At 51.8% G+C, this 24,970-nt stretch overlaps 1 protein-coding gene and 1 long non-coding RNA gene across 2 annotated transcripts in view; one reads left to right on the top strand and one right to left on the bottom strand.

Annotated features, from left to right (window-relative positions):
* The window catches only part of ALPK2 (alpha kinase 2), a 117,829-nt gene extending 115,557 nt beyond the window's left edge, over window positions 1–2,272 (top strand). Inside the window, exon 12 of the mRNA XM_027525943.1 lies at window positions 1,380–2,272. Within this exon, the coding sequence (XP_027381744.1) occupies window positions 1,380–1,596 (217 nt within the window). The 3' untranslated portion in view covers window positions 1,597–2,272. The remainder of the gene's footprint in view (window positions 1–1,379) is intronic.
* Window positions 2,273–20,715: 18,443 nt separating this feature from the next.
* LOC113882594 lies at window positions 20,716–24,460 on the bottom strand. The gene is made up of 2 exons (XR_003508396.1): window positions 22,864–24,460; window positions 20,716–21,898 (listed from the first exon to the last, which is right to left on the bottom strand). It is a non-coding gene; the product is annotated as an uncharacterized LOC113882594 (long non-coding RNA).
* Between the last annotated feature and the right edge of the window lie 510 nt (window positions 24,461–24,970).

Raw genomic sequence — 24,970 nt, 5'->3', positions numbered from 1 at the left:
TGATTTGAATATGAAATGTCCCAGCTAAAAGGAAGAGCCCCAAGACCACCCCAGGCTGGAGGCTAGCATGGTCCCTCTGGGAGCCGCCAGACACAAAGGCGCAGGTTCTTCTCCTCCCAGGGAGAAGGCGCAGCATCGCAGGAGAGCGCCCGTCTGCGGTGGGGAGACTCCGAGGGCCATACCCACTTGCTCTGTTGTCTTGGGCTGGCCGCCCGGCCTGCACTCCTTCAGTGACAAGTTGGTTGGTGGTTTAGTCACTAAGTTGTGTCCGACTCTTGTGACCCAATGGACAGTAGCATGCCAGGCTTCTCTGTCCATGGGATTCTGCAGGCAAGAATACTGGAGCGGCTTGCCATTTCCTTCTCCAGGGTCTAAATTCAATTTCTTCCAGCCCGAGTTCCAAGATGGCTTCATTCAGAACCTCCGGGTGGGATGGAGGGATGATTCAGATCACCAAGAGATTTTCAGATTTTTATGGGGATGGCCCAGCACTGGTCACTTTGATTAAAAAGCAAAGGGCTCTGTATGGAATCTGGAAAAACGGCGCTGATGAACCCAGCTGCAGGGCAGGAGTAGAGAGACTCAGATGTGGAGCGTGGACTTGTGGACACAGCAGGGGAGGAGAGGGTGGGACGGACAGAGCGCGCAGCACGGACATGCGTACACTGTCGCCTGTGAAAGAGCTCGTGGGAAGCTGCCGCTCAGCTCGGTGACCTCAGCTCCGTGCCCTCTGATGACCTGGAGGGGAGGATGGGGGTGGGAGGGAGGGGGGATAAGCGTATGCTCACGGCTGATTGGTGTCCAACGGCAGCAACCAGCACACCATTGAAGAGCAATTATCCTCCAATTAAAATCTTAAAGATGCTGACACAACAGAACGGTCAGCCCCTAGGACATCCGTCTCGTCACAATCTTGGGTCTTTACTGCCCATGCCAATGGCTTGCGGTCTTTACTTCACTGCACAGGTTTTGTTTTTTCTATTAATAGTCATGTCAGCCGTTGGCCATTCTGGCCCAGGGTGGGAATAAATATGGGCTTCCCAGGTGGCGCTAGTGGTAAAGAACCTGTCTGCCAGTGCAGGAGACTTAAGAGCCGCAGGTTCGATCCCTGGACTGGGAGGATCCCCGGGAGGGAGGGCATAGCAACCCACTCCAGTCTGCTTGCCCGCAGAATTCCACGGCCAGAGGAGTGGTGGGCTGCAGTCCACGGGGTCGCAAGGAGTCGGACACGACTGAAGTGACTCAGTACACATGCACACAGAAATAAAATATATTTTCTGCACACCATGAGTTTCCCCGTTGAAATGTTTCTTTTAATACTGGTGAAGGGTCCTGATTTTTTTTTTTAAAGAATTGTTTCCTTCCACCCAAACTCACAGGTACAAAGGATTTAAAGGCAACTGTTCCATGACCTTCATCGATCAGTTTAAAGCCCTTCACCAGTGTAATAAGTACTGTAAAATGCTGGGGTTGAAGTCGCTTCAGGACAACAGCCAAAAGCAGAAGAAGCCAAGCATCGGGCGGAGCAAGATTCAGCCCGGCACCACAGCCGTGAAGAAGGCGGCCTCCGGGAGCCTGGCAGAAAAGAAAAGCTAACGTCTCCCATTAACTAATGGTCACTGGCTGGCAGCACACAGCCTCGTGGGGAGAAATCTGAAAACACTCTGGAGGGAACGCACAGCCTGCAGCGTGACGCGACCGTCTTTTTCCTACCGCCTGTTCTCTGAGCTGCTTCCAAAACCGTCACCTGCTGTCTTCCCTGAGATGGTTTCAGAGCCGGCTTGGCGACCAGACTTACAGGAGACTGGACCCACTGTCAGTCGCAAAGAGGTCCTGTTTGTGGCCTTTGCACGCCCTCACGTTATGTGTCTGTCTGTGTGTCGCCGTGATTGCCATGTGGCAGACTCGTTCCCCTGCAGACTCTGCCCACAGCCCTGTCCCTCGCCAACCGCCTTCTAACCTCGAGGATTCCAGATGCATCCAACTGCTACATCGACAGGAAACATGAACTCCGTCACTGGGTCGAGCTGTCGCGCTGATGGAGACGATGCTGTTGTAGCTGGAGGGGGCTTTCGAAACGTCAGGCCATTTCCCATCGGCACTCACACATCCCGTTATAACGTTCTGTTTAATTAAACTCATCTTTAGATACAAAGTGTAAGATGCATGTATTCACCCAGACACTTGTTCTTCAGAATTTGTGCTGTATTTCGCCTTTCCCCAGGATTAGTAATTTAGTACTTTCCTAATATGTCTACTGGAGCACAAACTATTTTCATCTGTGTTTTCTCCCTGTTCTTATAAGCACTGCTTCCAGGTTAATGCGCTTTCTACCTTGCTCTCTAAATCCAAGGGCTGCCTGCCCTATGTGGGATTTTTCTAGAAAATGCGTACAAATCCTGGCTGGGGTACACAAGCTCACAGGGTTCTAGCACCTCCGGCTCGTTCTCGGCGTGGGGGCGGGGTGGCAAGTGGGCTCCTTGCTGCCAGTCTGGGTCCTGCCCAACTTGGAGCGGAATGGCTCCCGCTGACCCCATTGGGCAAGAGGAGATGCTCTGAAGACAGCTCTCTCAGCCCGGAGTGAGAACGCCTCAGGCCCCAGCAGCACGTTGTTACTAATTACAGACTATTTTTAGAGCCGTTTTAAGTGTATGAAAATGAGTGGGAAGTATGGACACGTCCGGTATGGCCCCTTCCCCCATTCCATATTTCCCACTATTATTAGCTTCTTACATGAGTGTGATACCTTTGTTATAACTGAGGAACTGATGATGATTCGTGACAACTCATTCAAGTGCACACTTTACACTTCCATCCACGCTTGGTGCTCACACTCTCTGGGTTTTGGCACGCACGTGATGACACCCAGGGTCATTTCACTGCCCCGATATCCTCTGCGCTCCGCCCGTTCCTGCCTCCTTCCCTTGAGCCCCGGCTCCTGGGACCCGCTGGTGGTTTTACTATCTCCGTACTTTTGCTTTTTCCGGAAGGTCACATAGGAGGAGCCCTACACAATGTTATCCTTTTCAGATATCTGGCTGTTGTGTAAGATGATTCAGCCACTCCCTGACTGTATCTGGCAGGATGGTTAGGCCTCCTCTGAGGAGGAGGCTCCTCAAACTGAAAGCGGACATGCCCTGGGGTCTGGTGGAAACGCAGGCTCTGATGCTGGGGGCTGCATTTCCATTACCTTCCCTGGGAATCCGTGTGCTGGCGGGGACCACGCTTGTGGCGGGTGGGCGGAGGTTCTAGATCACAGGGAGGAGGATCCTGAAATGGTGAGGGGAGCAATGAGACCTACAGTTCCCCAGGCCGGTTCTCTGGAGGAGGCCCCCAGCTCCTTGGATTGTTTTGAAAAAGGATTTGAAGGAGCAAACACTGCAGCTAGCCACAGCTCCTCTTTTCAGAAAATCTGCTATCTCCAGCTCTTCTTCTGACGTGATTCCCCCAGCTACAGACTACAAAACACTCATTTTTCTACGAGGCTGCCTGCAGCCTGCTCTCCCCACGGAGATCCTGCGGATGTATTTGGCATTGAAGTTCTAGAATGTTCCATGGTAACAGGGCACAGGGCACATTTTGATTGAAGTTAGTGCATGTACGTCAGTGTGTGACCTAAGGACCCTCTCTTTGGTAATTTGTAACTATAAAAAGATCAGTACTGGGACTTCCCTGATGGTCTAGTGGTTAAGAATCTGCCCTGCCATGCCAAGGATGTGGGTTTGATCCCTGGCCGGGGAACTAAGATCCCACATGCCTCAGAGCAGCTAAGCCCTGCACCACAGCTAGAGAGTCTGTGCACCACAAGGGGAGATCTCACATTTTGCAGCTGAGACTTGAAACAGCCACAAAATAAATATTAAAAAAAAATATATCAACACAACTGTTCAAGAAAACTCTGGAAAGGTGCAAACTGAAAAGCCGAGGTCATCCAGTAACCCTCCAGCTGGCTTTGAATTTGGACTTGGAGACAGTTGAAGGGAAAGGATTTCCTCCCAGATTTGGCATTTTGCAGGCAGCCCACAGGGAGGCTTGGATGGAGCTGTCCCTGTCTCCTTTTATGGATGCTCAGATTATTTTTCAAAGTGCCTTTATTGTTTGTTGGAATCTGATTTCGTCTGTCTATAAACATTTGGAGGATCAGCGACAGAAGGGGTGCCCGCAGTGGGGTTTGTCCCAGCCAGTGCACCCGGGGATGGCCTTTGTGGGGCTGTGTGGCCATCTGTCCAGCCACCCAGACCCTAACCTTCTGTTCTGTGATGAAAGGCCGTTTTTCTCGCACAGTCAAATAACAGGGTGTGTGTGCCATGAGCTCTTGGTTGGTCCAAGGTCTCCGAAATACCCCTGCCCGTTGCCATTATTCTAGCTTATTCTGCATCACATCCAGTTCTGTTTTTTCCCATTTGTCTCCGGAAGTGTGAGCTGTTAGGTCTATAAACCCAACGAACGCTCAACCCAGGACCCAGCTGGGACAGCCTGGTGGGTCCAGCTGGGGATTTTGTGCCTGAGGCCCGCAGGGTGGTCATACACGTGGAAGCATCTCCTTTTCCTAAAGGGCTCGGCAGTGGAGCTCCGTGATGGGTAGACAGATGACAATAAATGAGCACCTCATTCAAACACGCTTGTGCTTTCAACGGCTGGTTTCATGAGGATGGCGGACAGATGAGGACTTGCTGCCGCTGGCATCCTGTCCTGGCGACGTATGGTTTGGGACGCAGGGCTGCCCAGCCCGTGTGGATATCTCACAGCGTCTTGTAGCAGCGCCTCCCCAACTGTGCTTCTGATGAGCCTCTTAATAGCAAAGGGTTTTAATAGATTGTTAATAAGAAGAATACCCAAAGAAGTAACAATTATTTTATAAAGTGTTCTCGCTTCTAAATATGCATCCTGTTCTGTGTGTGTGGGCAAGTGTCCAAGTGTTTGCAGACGGGAGGCGCTGGCCTGGCCCCATCCTGGCTGGCTTCCTTTGTCTACACTCTGCTCTGCCAGCCCAGCGTGTGCAAAAGGGAACAGATGGGTGCTTCTCCTCCAGTTAGATCTGCAGATGCCACTTTGGCTTAGAGCTCTGAAAAGCCAGAGACACAAAAACCTCTCTGCCTTCCAGCTCCCTGCGGTGGCAGCTCCTAAATCCTCTGAAAACCAGCTTCTTCTCAACCCTCCTGTAAAAGCTGAAAGGCAAGATGGACCCCAGGTTCATCTGTGTGGTCACGTGAGCAGACTTCACCCTGACAGATGCAATGAACAAATACTTAAAGTACAATGGTACCTGCAAAGAGTCAGACATGACAGAGCGACTGAACAGCAAATTGTACCACTAGATCAAGAATTTTTAAAAATCCATTATTTATAAGAGGCCCACATGGACCCAGGTAGAAATCATTTCAGACTTTTTTTCAAAAACCACATATTAAAAAAAACCTTCTATTTTGTATTGAGGTGTGACGGTTTCAGGTGAACAGCAAAGGGACTCAGCCATGCATATACATGGATCCATTCTCCCCCAAAGTCCCCTCCCATCCAGCCCACCACCAACATGGAGCAAAGTTCCATGTGCTATACAGGAGATCCTTGTTGGCTATCCATTTTACATGTAACAGTGATTACATGTCCACCCCAACTCCCCAACTATCCTTCTCCCTCATCCCTCCCCACACCCTGTATAAGTTTGTTCTCCAAATCTGTGAGTCCGTTTCTGATTTGTAAGTTCATTTGTAACATTTCTTTTAGATTCCACATATAAGGGATGTCATACAATATGTCTTTCTTTGACTTAGTACGATAATCTCTAGGTTCATCCACATTGCTGGAAATGTTAATTTCATTCTTTTTCATGGCTGAGTAATTATTCCCGTGTATACACATACTACATCTCCTTTACCCATTCCTCCCTTGATGGACATTTAGGTTGCTTCCATGTCTTGAAAACCACACAGTCTTGATCAGATATGATCGCAAAGAGCAAGTTGGTCAGCATCGATTTCAGGGGCACAGACTTCTGTTTTAGCACCAGAAGCAGTTCTGATGGGACGACTCCACTCTGTCTGCTTCCCCAGCCCATCCCTTCTCTTTCTTCACTCACCTCTACATGGATGGTAAGGTTTGGCTGCTTCCCAGAGGTAACTTGTCCACGATCCTTCCTCTGTAGTCATTTCCCGGGGCTGCTGTAACAAGGCACCACAAACGGGGTGGCTGAGACCACAGAAGCCGCCGGGCTCACGGTCCTGGAGGCTGAAGACCCCGGCTCGAGGTCGTCTTGGCAGGGCCCTGCTCCCTGCCACGGTCCTGGAGGAGGCCCTACTCAGGCCCCTCCTCAGTTCTGGGAGTTCCTCGACCTGTGGCCCAGGAGTGTGGTCTTCTCCCCAGGTGGGCGTCTGGGTCCGCGTTTCCCCTTTTTATTACAAGGACACCCAGGCCACTGGCTCAGGGCGCTTCCTAATCAAATCCTCATTTTAGCGTGACTACCTCTGCATGGACCCTGTCTCCAAATCAAGTCACATGCCGAGGTCCCTGGGGCTTAGGACTTAGCCATGTGAGTCTTTGCAGGGACAGTTCAACCCAGAGCATGTCCTCATTCTTCACGCACGAGAAACGGGAATGCTGCCCTTTTGTTCTGCAGCGGATGGGCTGTGAACGTGAGGCTTGTCATACCCAAGCATGTTTATCCTCAGACTCCCAGGTTAGTATATCTCTGAGCTCCAGACCCTCCTATGTCATAGCCTCGTCAGCATCTCCATCTGAATTTCCGGCTGGAGCCTCAAACCTGGTCTACACAACACTAAGCTCGTGACTTTCCCCAGATCTGTTTCTCCACCGTCTTCCTCATCTCAAAAAATGGCAGCTCCATCCCTCCAGCTCGTCAAGCCCCAAACCCAGCCGTTATTCTTGTCTCTTCTCTTGCCACCAGGAACCACGTCCAGGGCACCATCCAGTCCTGTTCCTTTCCTTTGTGCACACCCACGATCACCTCTGTCCCTCCCTCCTGGGGCCAAGGCACCGCCACCACCCACCTGACTTTCGGCAGAAGCTTCCTACCTCGTCTCCTGAATTCTGGCCTTGTTCCCACTTCAGCCTACTTCAGCAGAGCAGCCAGAGTGATCTGTCAAAACCAAAAATGGGAGTAAGATGCTGCTTGTCTTAGAAATGTCCAACGCTCTTACAGCATCTCTGCTCCCGCAGAGTAAAGGCCAAATCCACTGCAAAGGCCAACGAGACCCCACCCTGTCCCCCAGCGTCCCTTACCTCGTCTCGTACTTGTTCACGCGGGTCGTTCTCTGAACACTCCTGCCCCGGGGCCTTTGCACTTCCTATTTCTCCGTCTGAAATGCTGCTCTCCAGAAATCTGCCACCTCTTTCAAGTTTTTGCTGAAAGTCATCTTCTCAGGGAGTCCTTCCGGACCAAAGAGTCTAACTTGCAAGCCCCCTTCCTGCTTCCCCTTACTCCCCTCTGAGCTTTATATCTCTAACTTTTACACCAGGTGACGTAATATAGATTTTACTTGTTTTACAATTGTCTATTCCCCTTTGCATCAGACTGTAAGTTCCCTGAGGGAAGGATTTTTCTTTTCTGGTTTATTCACGGCTGCATCCCAAGACCTATGCCAGATTCCTGGCGCAGAGAAGACCCTGTCACATAAAGATTTGTTCACAGAACAAACACCTCTGACCCACCATCTGATGTTCTCCTCTGATGGAGAAATAAGGCATTAACAAAATTTATTTATCTGGCTGCGCTGGGCTCAGGAGTCGCTGTGTGGGCTTAATTGCTCTGAGGCATGGTGGGATCAAACCTGCGTCCCCTGCACTGCAAGGTGGATTCTTAAGCACTGGGCCACCAGGGAAGTCCCCGTAGGCATTTTTACGCATGTCAATGTGACAAGACAGATCTAACTTCCCTTGACACCTTGGCATGAGACTGTTAGGTCTGAAAACCTTCTAAAGAAGGAAGGCAGCGTGGTGAGCAATGAGGCATCCAGTCTCTGCCCCTCCAGAGACTGGGGGTTCCAGTTTGGCTTCTAACACTTACCAGCTGTGTGAGCTTTAAAGAATGACTTAACCTCTCTGAACCAGACTCCCTCACAGATAAGTTGTTACTGAAGCAAACTTGGGTCCCCTCGCCCTCCTGCAATAAAGCCAGTCTCCTGACACTGGGTTGTGGTGGAGGAAAGTGCAGCTTGCCTTGCAAGGCCAAGCAACGAGCACAGGCAGCTCGTGCTGGAAAGGCCTGAACCCCTGACGGATTTCAGGGCGAGGGAGGGACAAGCAGCCCAGGAATGGTTTGCTGATTGGCTGGTGAGGTGATCGAGTGTCAACATCAGCTTTCTGGCTCCAACCCCTCCAGGATCTGCACGCTTAGGGTCAGCACACAGCTGATTTCTTCCACCTGGTGGGGATTTCCGACTCTGCTAAACAACCCGAGGATATGGTTCAGAATATCATCTATAGCCCTTGAAGAGGAACTGAAGGTCCTTGACTTTGCTTTATGGCTAAGCTCTTAGTTTGTCCTGCTTCCCTCTTTTCTTTTATTCCTGGGTTTCCTCACTTTTCTGATTAAATTTGCTCTTTGGAACTCAGGGAGGGCCTCAGAGGCTAAGGTCTTTCCACAGACGAGAGGCAGAGGGCACAGCAGGGCCCTCTTGGTGACAAAATAAAAATGACGTCTAACTTGCAAGGACGTGAGAATCAACTTACATAGAAAGATAACTGACACAGGCTGGCAGTCAGTACATATAAAGCATCACTGCAACTTCCAAGCTTCGACATACTTTTCAGCTTGAAGTTATTGATAAATATCTGTATCTTAGTCGTAATAGAGGAATGAGTTTCATGAATCATTGTACTCTTTACTAGGGGAAAACAATACAATCAAACAGCACCTAGAATGACTTACAACTGTAATAAAAATTCTATTTTTTTCTTATTGAGAAAAAGAAAAATGAGAAGAAATCATGTCATGTGTATTTTCTTTAGAGTTCACTTTTCAAGTCATTTCACCATGGTCTTTTATTGATCGTGGGCTACACAGCCCTACTACTGAGGGGATTGAGCAATCAAAGTCTTAATAATTTTCTGCATGTCTCTTAAAAATTCTCAATTCCAAGCATCAAGGAGCCTTTGCTGCCTAAAAAAATTGGTCCAGAAATTGCTGACAACCCAGCTGCATTATCTTCCTGCTGTTTTTTTGGATAAGCCCAGCTTTGATCAAAGCCCTTCCAACCACCAGTTCCCTTTCATCTTCCTTTTTTTCTGGAGGAAGTGAATTTTGAACAGAGCATAAAAGGAAGTGACAGGTGAACAGAGGAGAAAGGAAGGCAGTCCCGTGGAGAGAATCTCAAGAGCCAGGGTTCGGAAGCAAGCAGAAGAGCATCCTTGGATGACAGCAAGCAAATCTGCCTGGAAACGCAGGGGGCTTCCACTGAATAGGTAGAGAAAAGCCGTGGTCTCGGAGGGCATGATGGAGCGGAGGCCCTTTGCTGACTGGTCAGAGATTGGCTTGTTTTTGTGGCTCTACGTGTTGCTGGAGGCTTAGCACAGATACATCTTGAGCGGCTAGAATATGGAGAAGGTCGTGCTTGCCCAGGAAGGAGGCAGGCTGGAGGAGCAGAGGGGTGGGCACCCTGCCACATGAAGCATCTCTGGGCCAACAAGCAGCCGGGAGGGGACCCGGAAACCAGAAAGACACGGCATCCTAAGGGGCTCAGAAGCAAGCCATGGGCAGCCTGGAGGGGCCCAGAGATGGAAAGGAGATGTGAGGGCAAGGCAGAAGCCCAACAGGCAGTCCCATTTCAGCACCTGGAAACTTCCAACTCAAAGCAGCTCTTCCCAGGGTTCTGCAGGGCAGGGGTCAACCCAGCACACAGGCCTCCTCCACCGGAAGGACAGCGACCGGCTGAGGTGGGAAGATCCTGGCAACTGCAGTTCATTAGCAGCAGCTGCTGTTTGCGGGGAGCTCAGCGAGTTTCTCAGAATCGACAGACCACGGGAAAGCTCACCCTCGATAGCCAATTCACTCGGCACTGCTGCGGCTTCCCGGAGGCCGTGCTGTGCGCTCACTGTGTCTGTATCCACGTCTTCCTCAGAGAGTCTCGGGATGCAGTCATGAAGATCAGTGCAGCCTCTGCTGTTGTTTCCAGATCTGCGTTACCAGGAGCCAGTAAATCAAGCCCCTCACTGCTTCCATCCCCTCACTTTCCAAAAAGTCATAAACAGGGAAAGAAAAGTGCCCTCGCTGCAGCAACCCGAGGGTGTGAATTAGATGTGGTCCTGTGCCCATGAGTCATCTTCCTCCATGCTCCTTCCCACGGATGCACTTGCGATAAACAAGAAAACCCACCTCTACCCCCGAGGATGCATTGAGCTGAGCTGAGGGCTTCTGTTTCCTGCCATCTGTGCTCACTGTGTCCCCTCTAGAGTTCCATTCCGCCAGACAGTCCCTTTATGCAGCACACGGGGTCCCCAAAACCCCAATCAAGCAAAATTCTCTTCCATCAAGTCCAATTTTAAGTATCCTGCTGCTGCTGCTGCTGCTGCTAAGTCGCTTCAGTCGTGTCCGACTCTGTGTGACCCCATAGACGGCAGCCCACCAGGCTCTGCCATCCCTGGGATTCTCCAGGCAAGAACACCGGAGTGGGTTGCCATTTCCTTCTCTAATGCATGAAAGTGGAAAGAGAAGTTGCTCAGTCATGTCTGACTCTTCGCAACCCCATGGACTGCAGCCCACCAGGCTCCTCTGTCCACGGGATTTTCCAGGCAAGAGTACTGGAATGGGGTGCCATTGCCTTCTCCAACCCCATCCTTAGGTTACCTAAGAACTTTCCAAAGTCACTTCACTAACATAACAGAAGACACCTTTATAGCTCTCAATGCTTAGGAAAATGCTAAAAAGGGTTTTAGAAGCTCTGTGCCAGGAATGGGGACAAAGATGAAAAATATGCCTTGTATAAGCTGCAATACCACAAAGCTGCACAGAGCTACGGACAAAGCTTCGCAGGAGAACCATCCCCTGTGCCTGAGATATGGGGCACACGAGGCCCGTACAACACACTCAAGCACTCAAGAGCCTCTCGGAGTGCCTACCCTTGGGCACTTGGCCAGATCAAGGGGGCACTCCAGGTGGAGAGTTTTGGAAAAGGAAGGCAGCTGCTCCTGCAACTTCCAGTTCTACCAAATTGCAAGCGGTGCCGAGAAACGTAAGCACCAGTTTCTAAAAGTGAGGAGCTGTGCTCCTTCCGGGTCCAGCCCTGATCGCGGGGGCGCCGAGCCTCTGCCCACGTGACCTGAGGTCGGGAGACCCACAGGTTCTTATGTCACAAAACACTTTCTTCATCTTTCGTTTCGCACCCAGGAAGTCAATCTCCCGGCAAGGATGCTGCGTCTCAAGATACAATGCAGATAGGTTGTCAGAGAGGATCACTCATGTCCTCTCTCTTCGTAGGAAGCTGGAAGGGAGTCTGGCAATGGGGCAGAATGATGTCACCCTCTGCGTAGTGCGGTTGATGTCTTCGAAGGGTGGGTGACATCATTAATGCCTGATGACAATCTAGGAGGAGAGTCGTCTGGCGTCCGGATCCCTCTTTTCTCAACAAGGAAACTGAATGGGGAAGAGATGTTCGGTGAGTTACCAGGGCTGTTTATGACTCGGCACCTGAGCCAGAAATCTTTTTAAAATTGTGGTGACATTGATCTATAACATAAGTTTCACGTGTTGGTCACTCAGTCGTGTCTGACTCACACGACCCCATGGACTGTAGCCACAAGGCTACTCAGGCTCCTCTGTCCATGGAATCTCCTGGGCGAGAATCCTGGGGTGGACTGCCATCCCCTTCTCCAGGTTCCCCGTGTCCACCACGAGTCTGCCTTCTGTGTGCACAGCAGCGTGCTCACCTGCGGGAAGCTGCCTGTGAGAACGGGGTCCTTTGTCCGAAGGACACAGCTCTGGGAGCTGCCTCAGTCCTTGAGGGTTTGCTTGCAAACATAGCTCTCTGTCCCGCCACCCCAGAGATTAGGCGCTTATTTACTGCAGGCACCTGGAGTTCTGTGCAAACTTCTCACGCACAGAGAAATGTTATCTGGTGTAAGAAATAATAACAGGGAGCCATTCCCATGCTCTCAAGATTTCTTGTGACTGTTTGTAAGATGTATAGGCTAACCAAGAAAAAATGTCAACTGTTTTGTCTCTCACACGCTTTTCTGTATAAATATGAGATGTTGAATAAAGTTGGTGTCAGACTGCGTCCCTTCGTGGTGACGTGTCTGAACCTCTCGACCCCATCTTTGTAGTCTCTTGCTTTAGTTTCTTTCTTAGCCCCGCCGTGCACGTTCTCGGGACCTGATCGACTTTGCCGGCTGGCTCCGGCACTCACCATCAGGCCTTCTCTAGGTTCCCTGTGTCCACCACGAGTCTGCCTTCTGTGTGCACGGCAGTGTGCTCACCATCAGGTCCAGTTTCCAACCACACACTTGGGCCTCTCTGCCCACTTCACCCTCCCCCCCTTCTTCCCTTAGTAACGACCACCCTGCTCTCTGTACCCCTGTGTACCCCAAGAAAGCCCTAATGCCCTCACTGAGCTGAGCCCCAGCGACCTCCAGGAGGAATACCGAAGCCAACGGAAAGCAGAAGGGGCCCCCGGCACAGCTTGGCTGCCCTTCCCTCCGCTCTGCCAGGGTCCCCTTATCACCGCCCCAAGCTGGCCTAGGGCCTCAGGCCACAGTGCCGGGGTCCGCCTATCACTGCCCCAAGCTGGCCTAGGGTCTCAGGCTGCAGTGCCGGGGTCCCCCTATCACCAACCCAAGCTGGCCTAGGGCCTCAGGCCACAGTGCCGGGGTCCGCCTATCACTGCCCCAAGCTGGCCTAGGGTCTCAGGCCGCAGTGCCGGGGTCCCCCTATCACCGACCCCAATGGCCTCCGGGTCTCAGGCCTCGGTGCTGGGGCCCCGCTATCACCGCCCCAAGCTGGCCTAGGGTCTCAGGCCTCGGTGCTTCCGGCACGTTTCCTGAGACAGAAACACCTCCTGGCTGGGCCACTCTGCTTGTCAGCATTAACTTCTCAGGGTGCTTACAAGATGCTTCAGCAAATAACTTTAGTCTGTTCCATTTTTATTTTTCTATCTGTATCCCGTCACAGTGCAAAAGAATGGCCACAGTTTGTGCAAATACACGCATGTGTTTACCCCATTTCTAGATACACAGTAAATAGTCCTGAAGGCACAGCACATGAGCGGGCGGTTCGCAGGTCACTCTGCTTTCTCCCCAAGTTGTGAGTCATCCCTCCCCTGGTTTCGTAAAGACCAGGATGCTGGTTCTGACCACCAGACTCCCCTCATACTTAGTCTAGGCTGGGATTTGGGTGGGGGGCTTCCGCCACTCTCCAGAGCCCAGGCTTCGCCTTCTGTGCACCCACTGCAGCTCCAGGGGTCACCATTCTGTCTGAGAAGGTTACTGTCACAGTAGCCACTGAAAGGGCTGGGGTGTGTCCACACGCGGCACTTGGGGAGGGGCCCAGCTAGTCTCAGGCATAGATGGGCGTCTGGACATCCTCTCCCGGACACTCCAGGGGTCTGAGCAGGTAGCTGTCGTGGAACTGTCGCTCCTCACGACCAGTGAACAGCTACTGTAACTCTTGAAAGGGTCGCAAGTGCAGTGCTGTGGGCTCAGCCTCCGGGGGCGCCCCGTGGTACACCCCTGCCCAAGTCCAGTCCGCCCAGCAACCCCGGCCCACCCTCAGCCTTCCCCTCCCCATTCCCGTGCTGCTCCCAGCCTGATGACCCTCCCTCTCCCTCCTCCCTGGGTGGGAGAAGAAAACTGGCCTGCTTTTCCCTTTGATTCTAAAAGGCCTGTTTGGGGGAAAAGCGTTAAAAACTGTACTTTCATTTTGCCTTCGTTTCCTATTCCTAGCATAGTGATCTGTTTCTCCTCGAGGCTGCATCACATCTGCCTCCCACTCCCAGGACAGCCCATTCGGGGAAAAGAGAAAAAATAAAGTACCCTCTATCTGCTCCTTCTTCTCCTTTAGAAAAGTGTGTTGGTCGCTGAGTCATGTCCGACTCTCTGCGACCACATGGATGTTAGCCCGCCAGGCTCCTCTGTCCATGGGATTCTCCAGGCACAAATACTGGAATGGGTTGCCATGCCCTCCTCCAGGGGATCTTCCTGACCCAGGGATCGAACCCGGGTCTCCCCCATTGCAGGTGGATTCTTTACCTCTTCTCTAGAATCAGGACCCAATTTTGTTCAGAGAGGAAAAGTGCTTAGTTAAAATACTGTTTCCCAGACTCCCTTGCAGTGGAGCAGTCTGGCTCACAGTTCTGACCAATGAGGCCTAAGTTCTCACTGAGGTGGGGCTTCCAGGAACTTTCTTTAACGAGGGTTCAGTTAGAGTACAGCTGCACTCTGGGCCCTTCATCCTGTAAGACTTTCCCTCCTGGAACATGAACTTGATAGCTGGAGCTCTCGTAATCCTGTTGTGACCATGAGGACAGACCAGGACAGACACCCAGAAAGACATAAATTGCTGAAGACACTACGATCCTGCTGCACCAGCCCCGGGCGCCTTACCTCCTGATTTTTAACTAAAGGAGAGAGGGAAAAAAACTTCATTTTGTCTAAATGGATTCTTACTTGATACATCCTTTTATATAAGATGTTTCTCTTAAAAAATAAAGCTCTCAGTGTCATTCCATATAGAACGTCTCGTTCAACAGCAGCAGGGGTGCTCGGCTCTGGCTGTGCGTCACTGTCACCTGGTGCGCTTTAAAAATGTCGGGGCCTGGGTCCCCCTCACAGATCCTTAGGTAAGTCGGTCTGGGGCAGAGCCTTAGGCAGAGGATTTTTAAAGCTCTCAGGGTGATTACCATGTGCAGCTGCGGGCCCCAAAACCCTGCTGTTCTAGTTTCCAAGGCAAGAATAACTGGTTAATTGATTCCTTCTGCTGCTCTCATTAGACACTAATGGGCACCGTGGTGGACCGTGTCCGTCGCCCGGAGGTTTATCAGCGTCACCTGCTGGGCTGATTAAAGCTCAGGTTGCTGGCCGCGCGCCCAGGGCTTTGGCTTTACCGGGCCTGGGGTGGGCCGGAGAACCTGCATTCTAACAAGCTCCCAGGATGCCGATGTGGTAGTGAGGGGCCAGAGCAACAAAACCAGGTATCTGTCTGGTTTTCGCCCCAGGCCCTTCCTGCTCTGCCACCCCCCTGGGCCCCGAACCTATGGCTTTCTCTAGTGCCCTCCTTGAAAAGCAGAACATTAGCTTGCTCCCTCGGAAAGGACTTTTGGGCAGTACCACCCTAGAAGCTTAGGCCAAGACCCTTCCCTCCTCTGTCTGAAAAAGCCTTCACTGTCTTCCAAGGTTCCACTCAGAGGTCACCTCCTTCAGGAAATCCTCCTTTCAGCCCCACGTCTGTGCTCCCAGAGGCCTCGGTCCCGCTGTCTCTTTGCACTTGCGTGCAGTTGGCTTGTTGAGTCCCTTTTCTCCTAAGACAGAAATAACGCTTTCTCTCTCTGTGCCTGAGATTCAGCTGAAGCTCCAATACTTTGGCCACCTGCTGCAAAAAGCTGACTCATTGGAAAAGACTGATGCTGGGAAAGATTGAGGGCAGGAGGAGAAGGGGACAACAGAGGATGAGATGGCTGGATGGCATCACTGACTCGATGGACGTGAGTCTGAGTGAACTCCGGGAGTTGGTGATGGACAGGGAGGCCTGGCATGCTGCAGTCCATGGGGTTGCAAAGAGTTGGATGTGACTGAGTGACTTAACTGCCCTGGTCTCTGTCTTCCTCACCCTCCAATCACACTTTGCTCTGGGGACTGTCGGTGTTATTTTGCTCGGCAGAAGTTGTCTTGCTGGCACCCCAAGCCTCCTGCCCTTTCCACCTCTTGTTCTGAAGTTCCTGATCCCGGAGTTGTTGCTCAGAACAGTGGTGCTCACCTGGGGGTGATTTTGCCCCCGATCGGGGGCTCTGTCCACCTCTGGAGATATTTCTGGTTGTCACACCTGGGAGGCTCTACCAGCCTCTACTGGGTCCAAGCCAGGGATGCGGCTCAATGTCCTCCATCCTTCGGACAGTTACCAACGACAGAGAATCCTCTGGCCCAAACTCAGTAGTGTGAAGCTGAGAGACCCTTCCCCCTAAGGCCTCCCTGGGAGTGGAGAGGCCCCTCTGCTCTTGGCCCAGCAGCGCTGGGTGGGTTGGTTAGTGCCGGTCAGTCAGTAACACAACAGTTCCTGGGGGTGGGCTGAAGGGGTCTCCAGCACCAGCACAGCTGAGAATCCTCAAGCTGGTGATGGTGGTGATGACGGCTAACAGTCATTCTGAGCTGTGGCCTGAGGTGCACAAGGCAGGCCCTCCCGGGCTCAGGGGCAGCTGAGCAGAGCTGAAGCCTCCGGCCGCACCTCAGAGACAGAAGGACAGCGCCGTCTTTGTAGGAGAGCTGCCAGGAAGGAGAAGCCTCACAGAGCCGAGGAACTGGCAAGATGGTCTCAGGGAGGACCGTACCTGGGCGCCCTCGGGAACTGAAGCTTCTGCTCCCATCGCTGCGAGGCCTCGGCTCAGTGGCTCAGGGAAATGGGCGGGAACCCTGGCAGGAAATGGATCCTGGGCTAAACGAGCTCATGAAGAAGCGCCCTGAAGCCGTTTTCCGGATCCTGGCTGGCAGCTCTTTTCAGACGAGCTTCTCTGACCCAGGACGCGGTGTGTGGGGCTCAGAGCAGCGCTCCTCGCCACCCAGAAGAAATCAGCATTTGTGGGGCCGCCCCCAGGGGCCTCAGAGGAGGCTGTGGTTTGTCTCCAAGATTTCAGAATGTAGTGTAGAAGATAGGATCCTTCCAGAGATGCAAAGAGAACATCCCAGTGGAACCAGCTGAGCACTAAGAACACACGTGTCTATCACAAGATACTGGAGAGCGGAAGGCTGCCCACAGGAGGGCCTGAAACGCAGACTAGAGGCCTTGGTGTATGCTTAGGCGAATGACTATTGCTTCAAGTCAGAGCTCCTTAGCCCTCAGAGGGTCAAGGACCCTCATGACGGTTGGATGACAGCTCTGGACCCTCACCCTAGGAAAGTGCTTCTATGCATAAAAGGTCATTGTCAGATTTGAGGGGTTGGAGGATCACCCTGGTTGCATCCCTGGACTCGGGATTTAATGCATCAATCCTTAGGACCAGAGAAATGCCAGCATTTCAGGCTGGCATCTGGCAAGAGATAACCACAGAGCAGATGTTCAGATGATTAAAGACAAGGTGTTTGGCAGGAAAAGAGGCCAGTGGATGAGAGAGACAGGCAGCTGCATAATTGTAACAGTATGGACATTGGCCAAAATGAAATATTGATTAGCAATTATATGGCCCAGTGAGTGGGGACAGGTCCCTGGAGCCAGGCATGCAATTCTTGGCTTTACCAATCATTTATGTAGCCAACAAATATTTAACACAAACCCACTGTGTGTGAGCTGAGGATACAGCAAGGTTTCTTTGTGCCCGACCTTCCAGGCTGGACACAGAAAATAAACAAGTCATGTCAGGTGGTGAAGAGTGTTAGAACGAGGGGGGGAAGGCTTCACTGAAATGACAGCTTTGAGCAGCTACAAGAACAGGTGAAGGAGTGAAGTGTGCATGTGTCTGGGAGACAGGTTCTGGACAGGAAGCAGGTTCAGAAGCACACTTGGCACATTTGAGGCTCAGCAAGCTGGTTGGTGGGTGTGCCATGGAGTGAGCAAGAGGAAGAGCAGAAGATGAGGTCTGTCTGCGAGGGAGGTATGGGATCCTTGGGTTTTGTTCTCAGTGGGATGAGAAGCCATTAAAGGATCGTGAGCAGGGAAGTAACACGATGTCATTTAGGTTTTTAAAATTAATTGAGTGCCAGTGGAGAAAGTGAATGGGCGTGGTCAACATTCTCGTGATAATATTAATGACAGTCATATTCTCTTTGTCAGATAAGTTATTCATTCTTCCTCGATCTTGATGTGGGGTCAGCAGACTTTCTCTGTAAATGGTCAGATAGTAAATATTTTAGGCTTTGTGGACCGTATGGCCTCTGCCATCTTACTCCGCTCTGCTTTTGGAGCTTGAGAACAGCCATCGACAGCAGGTAAATGAATGAACCTGGCCATGTTCTAGGGGACGAGCCATCCCAACCTGCCTGGGACAGAGGGGTTTTCTGGAATCTAAGAGTCGCCTCTTTCCTAGCTCAGCTGAGATAATGTGGGCAAGTGGGGATGCTTGGCAAATTCCAAGAAACCTTTATGAATGCTGAAATTTGCATTCTGTGTATATTTTATGTATCATGAAATAATATTCTTTTAATATTTTCCCCAATACTTAAACATAAAAGCCATGCTTTGCTCACACAAAAACAGCCTGCATTTGACCCACAGGCTGTAGGCTGGCAACCCCTGGCCTTGAGGACCCATCAGTGACAGGCACGACCACGCACACCTGCCCTTCTGTGTCCCCTCTCCATCGGGCCGCCAGGGATCCCAGCCCCTGCCCACCTCTCTAGCCCCATCCCCTGCAGGTCCCTGTGTTCCTGCCACACCAGCTGGCTTCAGGGGCTTTGTCTGTTCTAGACTCCATTCCGCTTGGAGACTTGACATGTGCCACCCCCTTTTCCTGAGAATTCTTCCCCTACCTTTTCATCTGGAGAAGGAATAGCTCCTGCTTAGAGTGAGAGTTACATATTACTCTCTGCTTTAGACTTTCTCATACACACGCCGTTTGTTTTTTCTGCCCCAAGGTTGACCAGCAGCCTGTGTCCCGGCCTGGAGTGAAAGATGCTCCCGCGGGAATACAACCAGTTCTCTGGCTCCGGAATCCAAACTGCGATATGGGGAAGAAGAAGTCACTTGGTAGCATAAGAAAAAATTAAAAAGACCCCCCATGGAGGCAGGCAAGCAGAAACCATGAAGTGGTAGGGCCATGAGGCCCCAGAGAAGCAGAACATAGGCGTAAGCAGTAGTCACAGTTGAGCAGAAGCTGGAGGCGAGGATGGAGGCAGAAAAGGCGGCAGGAGGAGCAGCCGTTGCGATGGCTGAGGCTTGACTCACAGCTACAGCCTGCGGGGCGACCGGACTCTCCAGGCTCTGGGGTGCCCTTGAGTCCTGACTATCTTTCCACTCTCTGCAAGGCCTTGCCTTATGACTGTTTGGGGGCTTCCGTGTGATTCCTGTCCTCTGGCTGCCATGTAACCCCTTCCAAAAAAGCTCTCCCCAGCTCAGCACCTTACATATAGTAGGTATGTGTGTGATGTGAAATGTGTAAGAATCTCATCACTTGAGACAATCTAAGAAAAAACTGCTTCCTGCAATCAAAACTTCCTACCACACCACTTACATTCTGAGGTCATGATTTGTATCCACTTTCTTGGGGATGAATATAGGGCTCTTTCCATGTCTTCCACAGTTCAGCACATCGATCGCTGTAATTGCTGAGCAAAGGATCCTATCTGGAAGACCCTGAGCTCGTGGAGAGACACGGGCATGTGTGTGCTCAGTCACTCAGTAGCGTCTGATTCTTTGCGACCCCATGGACTGCAGCCCACTAGGCTCCTTGGCCCTGAGATTTCCCAGGCAAGAGTACTGGAGTGAGTTGCCATTTCTTTCTCCAGGGGGGATTTCCCAACCCAGGGATGGTACCTGGGTCTCTTGCATCTCCTGCATTGGCAGGCAGATTCTTTACCACTGAGCCACCTGGGGAGCCCAGAAAAAATCTCTGGTACAAGTTGGTAGGGTGCTGCGAGGGGGACCCTAAATACAGCAGCTGCCCATCCAAAGGGTGGGTGACAATCTCTCACTTCTTTGTATCCAGCAGCTATTGAGAGCCAAGTGGGAGACAGAACATGCTGTCTGGAAGATAGGCAGCCTTAAGAAATGAGAAGGACTTTAATTGGCTCTTAACTGGGCTAAATGTGCTGGGAAAGTGAAGAGACTGGTTCTCCAGGTGGAACAAGATTAGTTCTCATCTGGCACGTTTAATGGGTCAGCAGAGTCAATCGAACAAGCTCTTCCACTCCTCTCCCTCTCTGCCGCAAGCCTTTGAAAACTCATTTTATCAAAATTAAAGCTAGATTCTGCTGTCTGCTGCTGCTGCTGCTAAGTCACTTCAGTTGTGTCCGATTCTGTGCGACCCCATAGACGGCAGCCCACCAGGCTCCCCCATCCCTGGGATTCTCCAGGCAAGAACACTGGAGTGGGTTGCCATTTCCTTCTCCAATGCATGAAAGTGAGAAGTGAAAGTGAAGTTGTTCAGTCGTTTCCGACTCTTCGAGACTCCATGGACTGCGGCCCACCAGACTCCTCCATCCATGGGATTTTCCAGGCAAGAGTACTGGAGTGGGGTGCCATCGCCTTCTCCTATGCATCACTATGCTACATTAAATACCAGCGTGCTTGGACATAGTCAGGTATCCTGTGGCCTCAAATGAAGTGAAGGGCAGCAATATCCCTAGAGAAGACGCTCCAATAAATGGTCCAAAAAATGGACAATTCATGGAGATTTAAGGCAAAGGAATGGTATCAGAGGGGAGGAAAAGGCGGAAGGAAGGGAACTATATATGAGGGAACTTCCGAAAACATCAGAGAAGCTCACAGCTCCATTATCATAATCCAGAAACACTCCAATCCTACCCGGAGGCCTTTCCACAAACTGAACTAAGGGTGGGGAGGTGGTGGACAGAGCATACTGACTGTTCACCTTTGTAGAACACAGAAAAAATGCTTCTTCAGACCAATACTGATGCTGGCATCACTTGTGAAGATGCTTTTACAGCCCCCCAGAACCCAGCTGGAGGACTCTGCCATGTCCAGCTCTCAGCAATGCCTCCCGGAGGTGAAGGCCCGAGCTCCCCAGGATACGGCACACGTCCTGCCCATCCACCCTCCCTCCCCTGGGACTGTCTGGACGCGTGGGGTGGTCATCCTCAGACATCACATTTGCATCATCGAGGATCGCATGGTGAACGGTCATTGTCCGACTCAGAACATTGTTTGTGCTGAAGTTGTTCGGCATGTGTAGGAATGCAGAGACAGGCCAGGAAGGGAGCTCTGGGTTCACGGGCTGAGGCTTCTGCATCTGTGCCAAATCACTTGTTTCCAGCACATTTTCCAAGCCCTGGAGCAGCTCCGTGTCCAGCTTGAGGCACATCCCATTAGCTCTCCGTACATTTCTTTCAGCCTTTCTCTCTGTTGAGTCATTCTGAACACGGTCTCCTTGAGCTGTAGACGAATGTCCTTGGCCTCTTTCTTCAGGGCCTCCAGATGCAGCTGCTCCTCCTCCTGGAGCAAAATGTATATCCTCTGGTACTAAGCTGTAATCAAGAGTTTCCTTAAGGCCACATATTCCTTAAATGACTGAATTTTTTCAGCTTCCTGGTTCAGAATTTGCATTTCTCTCATTTTCCATAAAGAGCCCATTCTCTCCAGAAGTTTCTCCCGGGATTCCTCAGCAGCCCTGTGTATCGGCCTGTGGCTGTGAGCTGCGTGCTCGGGGCGTTCAGAGCAGGCCCACAGAGCAGGGTCTGGTCAGCCTCACAGAAGAGGCCTTTGGTGTGTCACACAGACCTGCTCCTCAGAGCTGGGGTCGTGGTCAGCTCCGGCCTGCCGGCCAAAGGCTCAGACAGGGACGGCAGAAGTTGTGCCCACGGTTTATGGAGACAGCGTCCAGGAAGTAGTTCATGCAGATGGAGCAGGTGATCCCTTCTGAGGCAGCTCCTAATGAATTAATTTGGAGTACTCGGGTAATGAAATCCTTGCCGACCGCAGCGGTTGTAATGGGCAGGGACAAGTCCTGCCTGTAGGGGGCAGTATTGCAAGAAGCGAGTGGTCCTGGGCTCAGAGCGCTGGGAACGGGGCTCAGAGCGCTGGGAGCGGGACTCCGGCCTGAGCGCTTTAGTTGGAGGTCTTAACACTGGCGTTCTGGAAAGGAAGGGAAAGTCCCAGTTGAATGAGATTTTAAAGGAATTTTACCTAGCTCCTTGGCGAAATTTAAAATTCTGCACATACACGTGCACTACAAATACACATACACAAGCACACGTGTGTGCACACAGACACACACCCCCACCAAATGGCAAAACATGTTTCTTTCACTTAAAAGGTGGTCTTGTTTCTGAGGCTGTTTGGCTGTACTTTTGAGAGGGGAGCGCCCCACCAGATACGAACTCCCAGGTTCGGAGTTCCACTGCTTTCTGGGGAACTGCCGGGAAACGTTTTGGAGACAAAAGGTAACCCAACCTCTGTCGAGCTGAAAACTTCTACACTTCACTCGTCAAGGTCACGACTGAATTTCTCTTTAATCGGGTGGCCGCCTGAAGCCCCCGAGTGCTGTGTCTTTCCCTTATTCATGCCTTTCTCTCACACCACAGATGGCGATTCGTCCTTCTTCCTCCCCCGCCCCCTGTATCCCTTCTCTTTCCTTCACAAAATCTGAGGTTCAGCTCTGCCCTCATTTGCCTGCATCCTCACTAGACTGCGTAGTCTATACGTAAATTCTGGGAGACCACCTCAGCTCTGCATTCAGTGACCAGCTTGGCACCTGGCATGTAGTAGGAACACATGGTTGATGTTGGCTGAATGAATGTCTTCATCGTGGAATCCCATGCAGAGTGTTTAAATATTCCAACAGAAAGCCAGAAGGAAATTGAATATTCAAGGGAAGAAAGTGGGTGCCCCCCCGGCCTTCCTCCCCACGGGTCCTAGTGGCGCCCGCCATGGCTTTGCCCCCAGTGGCTTCCTTGAGCCCCTGCCAAAGGAGGGGGAATGGACGGGCAGACGGGCGTTTGACTGCTGGCCTCGGGCTGGCTCTTCACGACAGGGAAAGAGGCAGGGGTGCTGTGACAGGGACCCAGGCTGCATCGTGAAAGAACCAACTCACAGCTCACCGAGCTCCTGTGAGGACTGTTCTTCACGCATGTAACTGAAGAGCGCTCGACTCCAGCCCCCAACTCCTCCTCGGGCCCCTCAGCAGATCCCGAGCTGCCCCTGAAGCTGGTGAGTGGAGAAGTAAAAAGAGCCAGATCTTTCCCTCACAGCCCTGCCACCCAACCCGACAAATGGCCCTGGACTTACAACCTGTTGGCAAGTAGCCTCATCAAAATACATGAGTGATTATTTTCCCAACAGTAACTTAAAAAAAAAAAAGTATAACCTCAAACATTCAGGGTTTCTCCGTCTGAAAAGACAGGGAGGGCATAGCTAAAGCCTGTGGTGCCCTGTCTGAGGCTCCGTGATGGTATCTAGTGCCCCGAGGCCTCTGAGTCTTCATTTGGATGATGACCCAACAACTCCTGGTTGGAGAGCAGCTGGGGAAAGGGACGGGGCCTTTTTCCCTGTGTCCCCAGAGCCCGGGACAATACCAGACACACAGTCACCACACAAGCCTTGTCTGTCCAGGGAATGGGAAGGATGCAGAGAAAGCGCGTCAGCACAGACTGTCCTCCGAAGTCTAGAATACCAAACTGGGGGCGGGGGTTTCCTTGAAGCCTGAGGAAGACAGTTCTCAGATGAACAAAAGAGTGGGGGACTTGACATGGCGTCTCGCGACTCAGCAAGTGCTGCTTGACTCCCATTCGTGCCCACTCTTGGCGGGTGATACTCAACAGACCACCACAGGGATGAAGCGGCCAGGACAGCATCCACCTCGGCCACAGACAGATGGGATGATGGCCTGAGCATATTCCTTAACCTTCTGGGCTTCCATTTCCTCATGGAAACAAAGAGGAAATGGGTTTCTAGTTCTAACAATATACTGTCTTCTGGTTCAAGGAAGTAACCAAGCAGAAAACATAGATTTAAGAAGCATTGAAAAAACAAGGGTAGAATAGCCATCTATATATGGTAACTGTTATGCCGCCTCACAGGCCCTCCTTGGGGCTGGATGGAACACTGGGCAGGCCCTCAGTGGCAACAGGCACGTTCCAGGTACCCACGGTTCTAGGCTGAAAGGATTCTCCTCGCAAAGTGCAGGCCTGTCTCCTGGGGGAAGGAGACATCTTAACGTGGCTGCCTGGGCTGTCTGCCCACGTGGGATTTTAACAGCACTTCCAAGGGAATCCTTTCATCTTGCAAATGACATTCAGAGTCAGTAAGTGTCCCTGGGATGCTTTTTGCAGGCAACTAGCAGTAATCATCCCAGTGGGAGCTGGAGAGATGCAAGCTGGGCTGGCGAAGGAGGCTGTGATTAGAGATGTGGGTGTCGGGCTGGAGGAGAGGTGGCCTCACTAAGTGTGCTCCCCACAGACCTGCAGGAAGAGCGGGTCCCCAGCCCTGAATGCGGCGTAAACTCAGGCAGGAATTGCAGTGAGCTGTTATGTGAGCCAACCTGGCGGAAAGGACGCAGGTTGTCCTTTTTTGGGGCCCCCTGTTTAATTCCATCTGGGCATAATCTTGAGCTTCGCAGGTGGCTCTAATGGTATAGAGCCCACCTGCCAACACACATAAGAGACACGGGTTCCATCCCTGGGTGGGGAAGATCCCCTGGAGGAGGAAATGACAATCCACTCCAGTGTTCTTGCCTGGAGGATCCCATGGACAGAGGAGCCTGGCGGGCTGCAGTCCATAGCATTGCCAAGGGTCAGATACAACTGAAGTGACATAGCACGCATGCACAAGCAAAACCTCAGGGTGAGTGCGAGTGAGGAGGGATGTGAGAGGCCAGCCTGGAACTGTTGCTGAGCCTGTGGACGCACTTCGGGGCAGGCAGTGCCTCGCGGTTGGCTGGGTCCCTAAGTTTGCTGGTCTGTGTCTGAGTAGTTTGGCCATCTGCTTCCTGATCCCAAACTACTGCTTAGATGTTCCTTTTCTACCCTTATCTTTGACTTCCCGGTTTCCGGGTTTCGTGGTATTTGGCTTTCTCTGCATCTGAAGAACTCATAGGGAAAGATCGTCCTATGACTTACCCCTCTCCTATCCTAGGGGCTTCCCACAGATCCCCGAGAAAGCAGACGGGGGCCGAGAATATGGATCCAGTACCGGGATGTTAACCCAGCT

The sequence above is a fragment of the Bos indicus x Bos taurus genome, chromosome 24 (genome assembly GCF_003369695.1).
Source record: "Bos indicus x Bos taurus breed Angus x Brahman F1 hybrid chromosome 24, Bos_hybrid_MaternalHap_v2.0, whole genome shotgun sequence".
NCBI lineage: Eukaryota > Metazoa > Chordata > Mammalia > Artiodactyla > Bovidae > Bos > Bos indicus x Bos taurus.
This window is presented reverse-complemented; position numbering and strand designations above follow the sequence as displayed.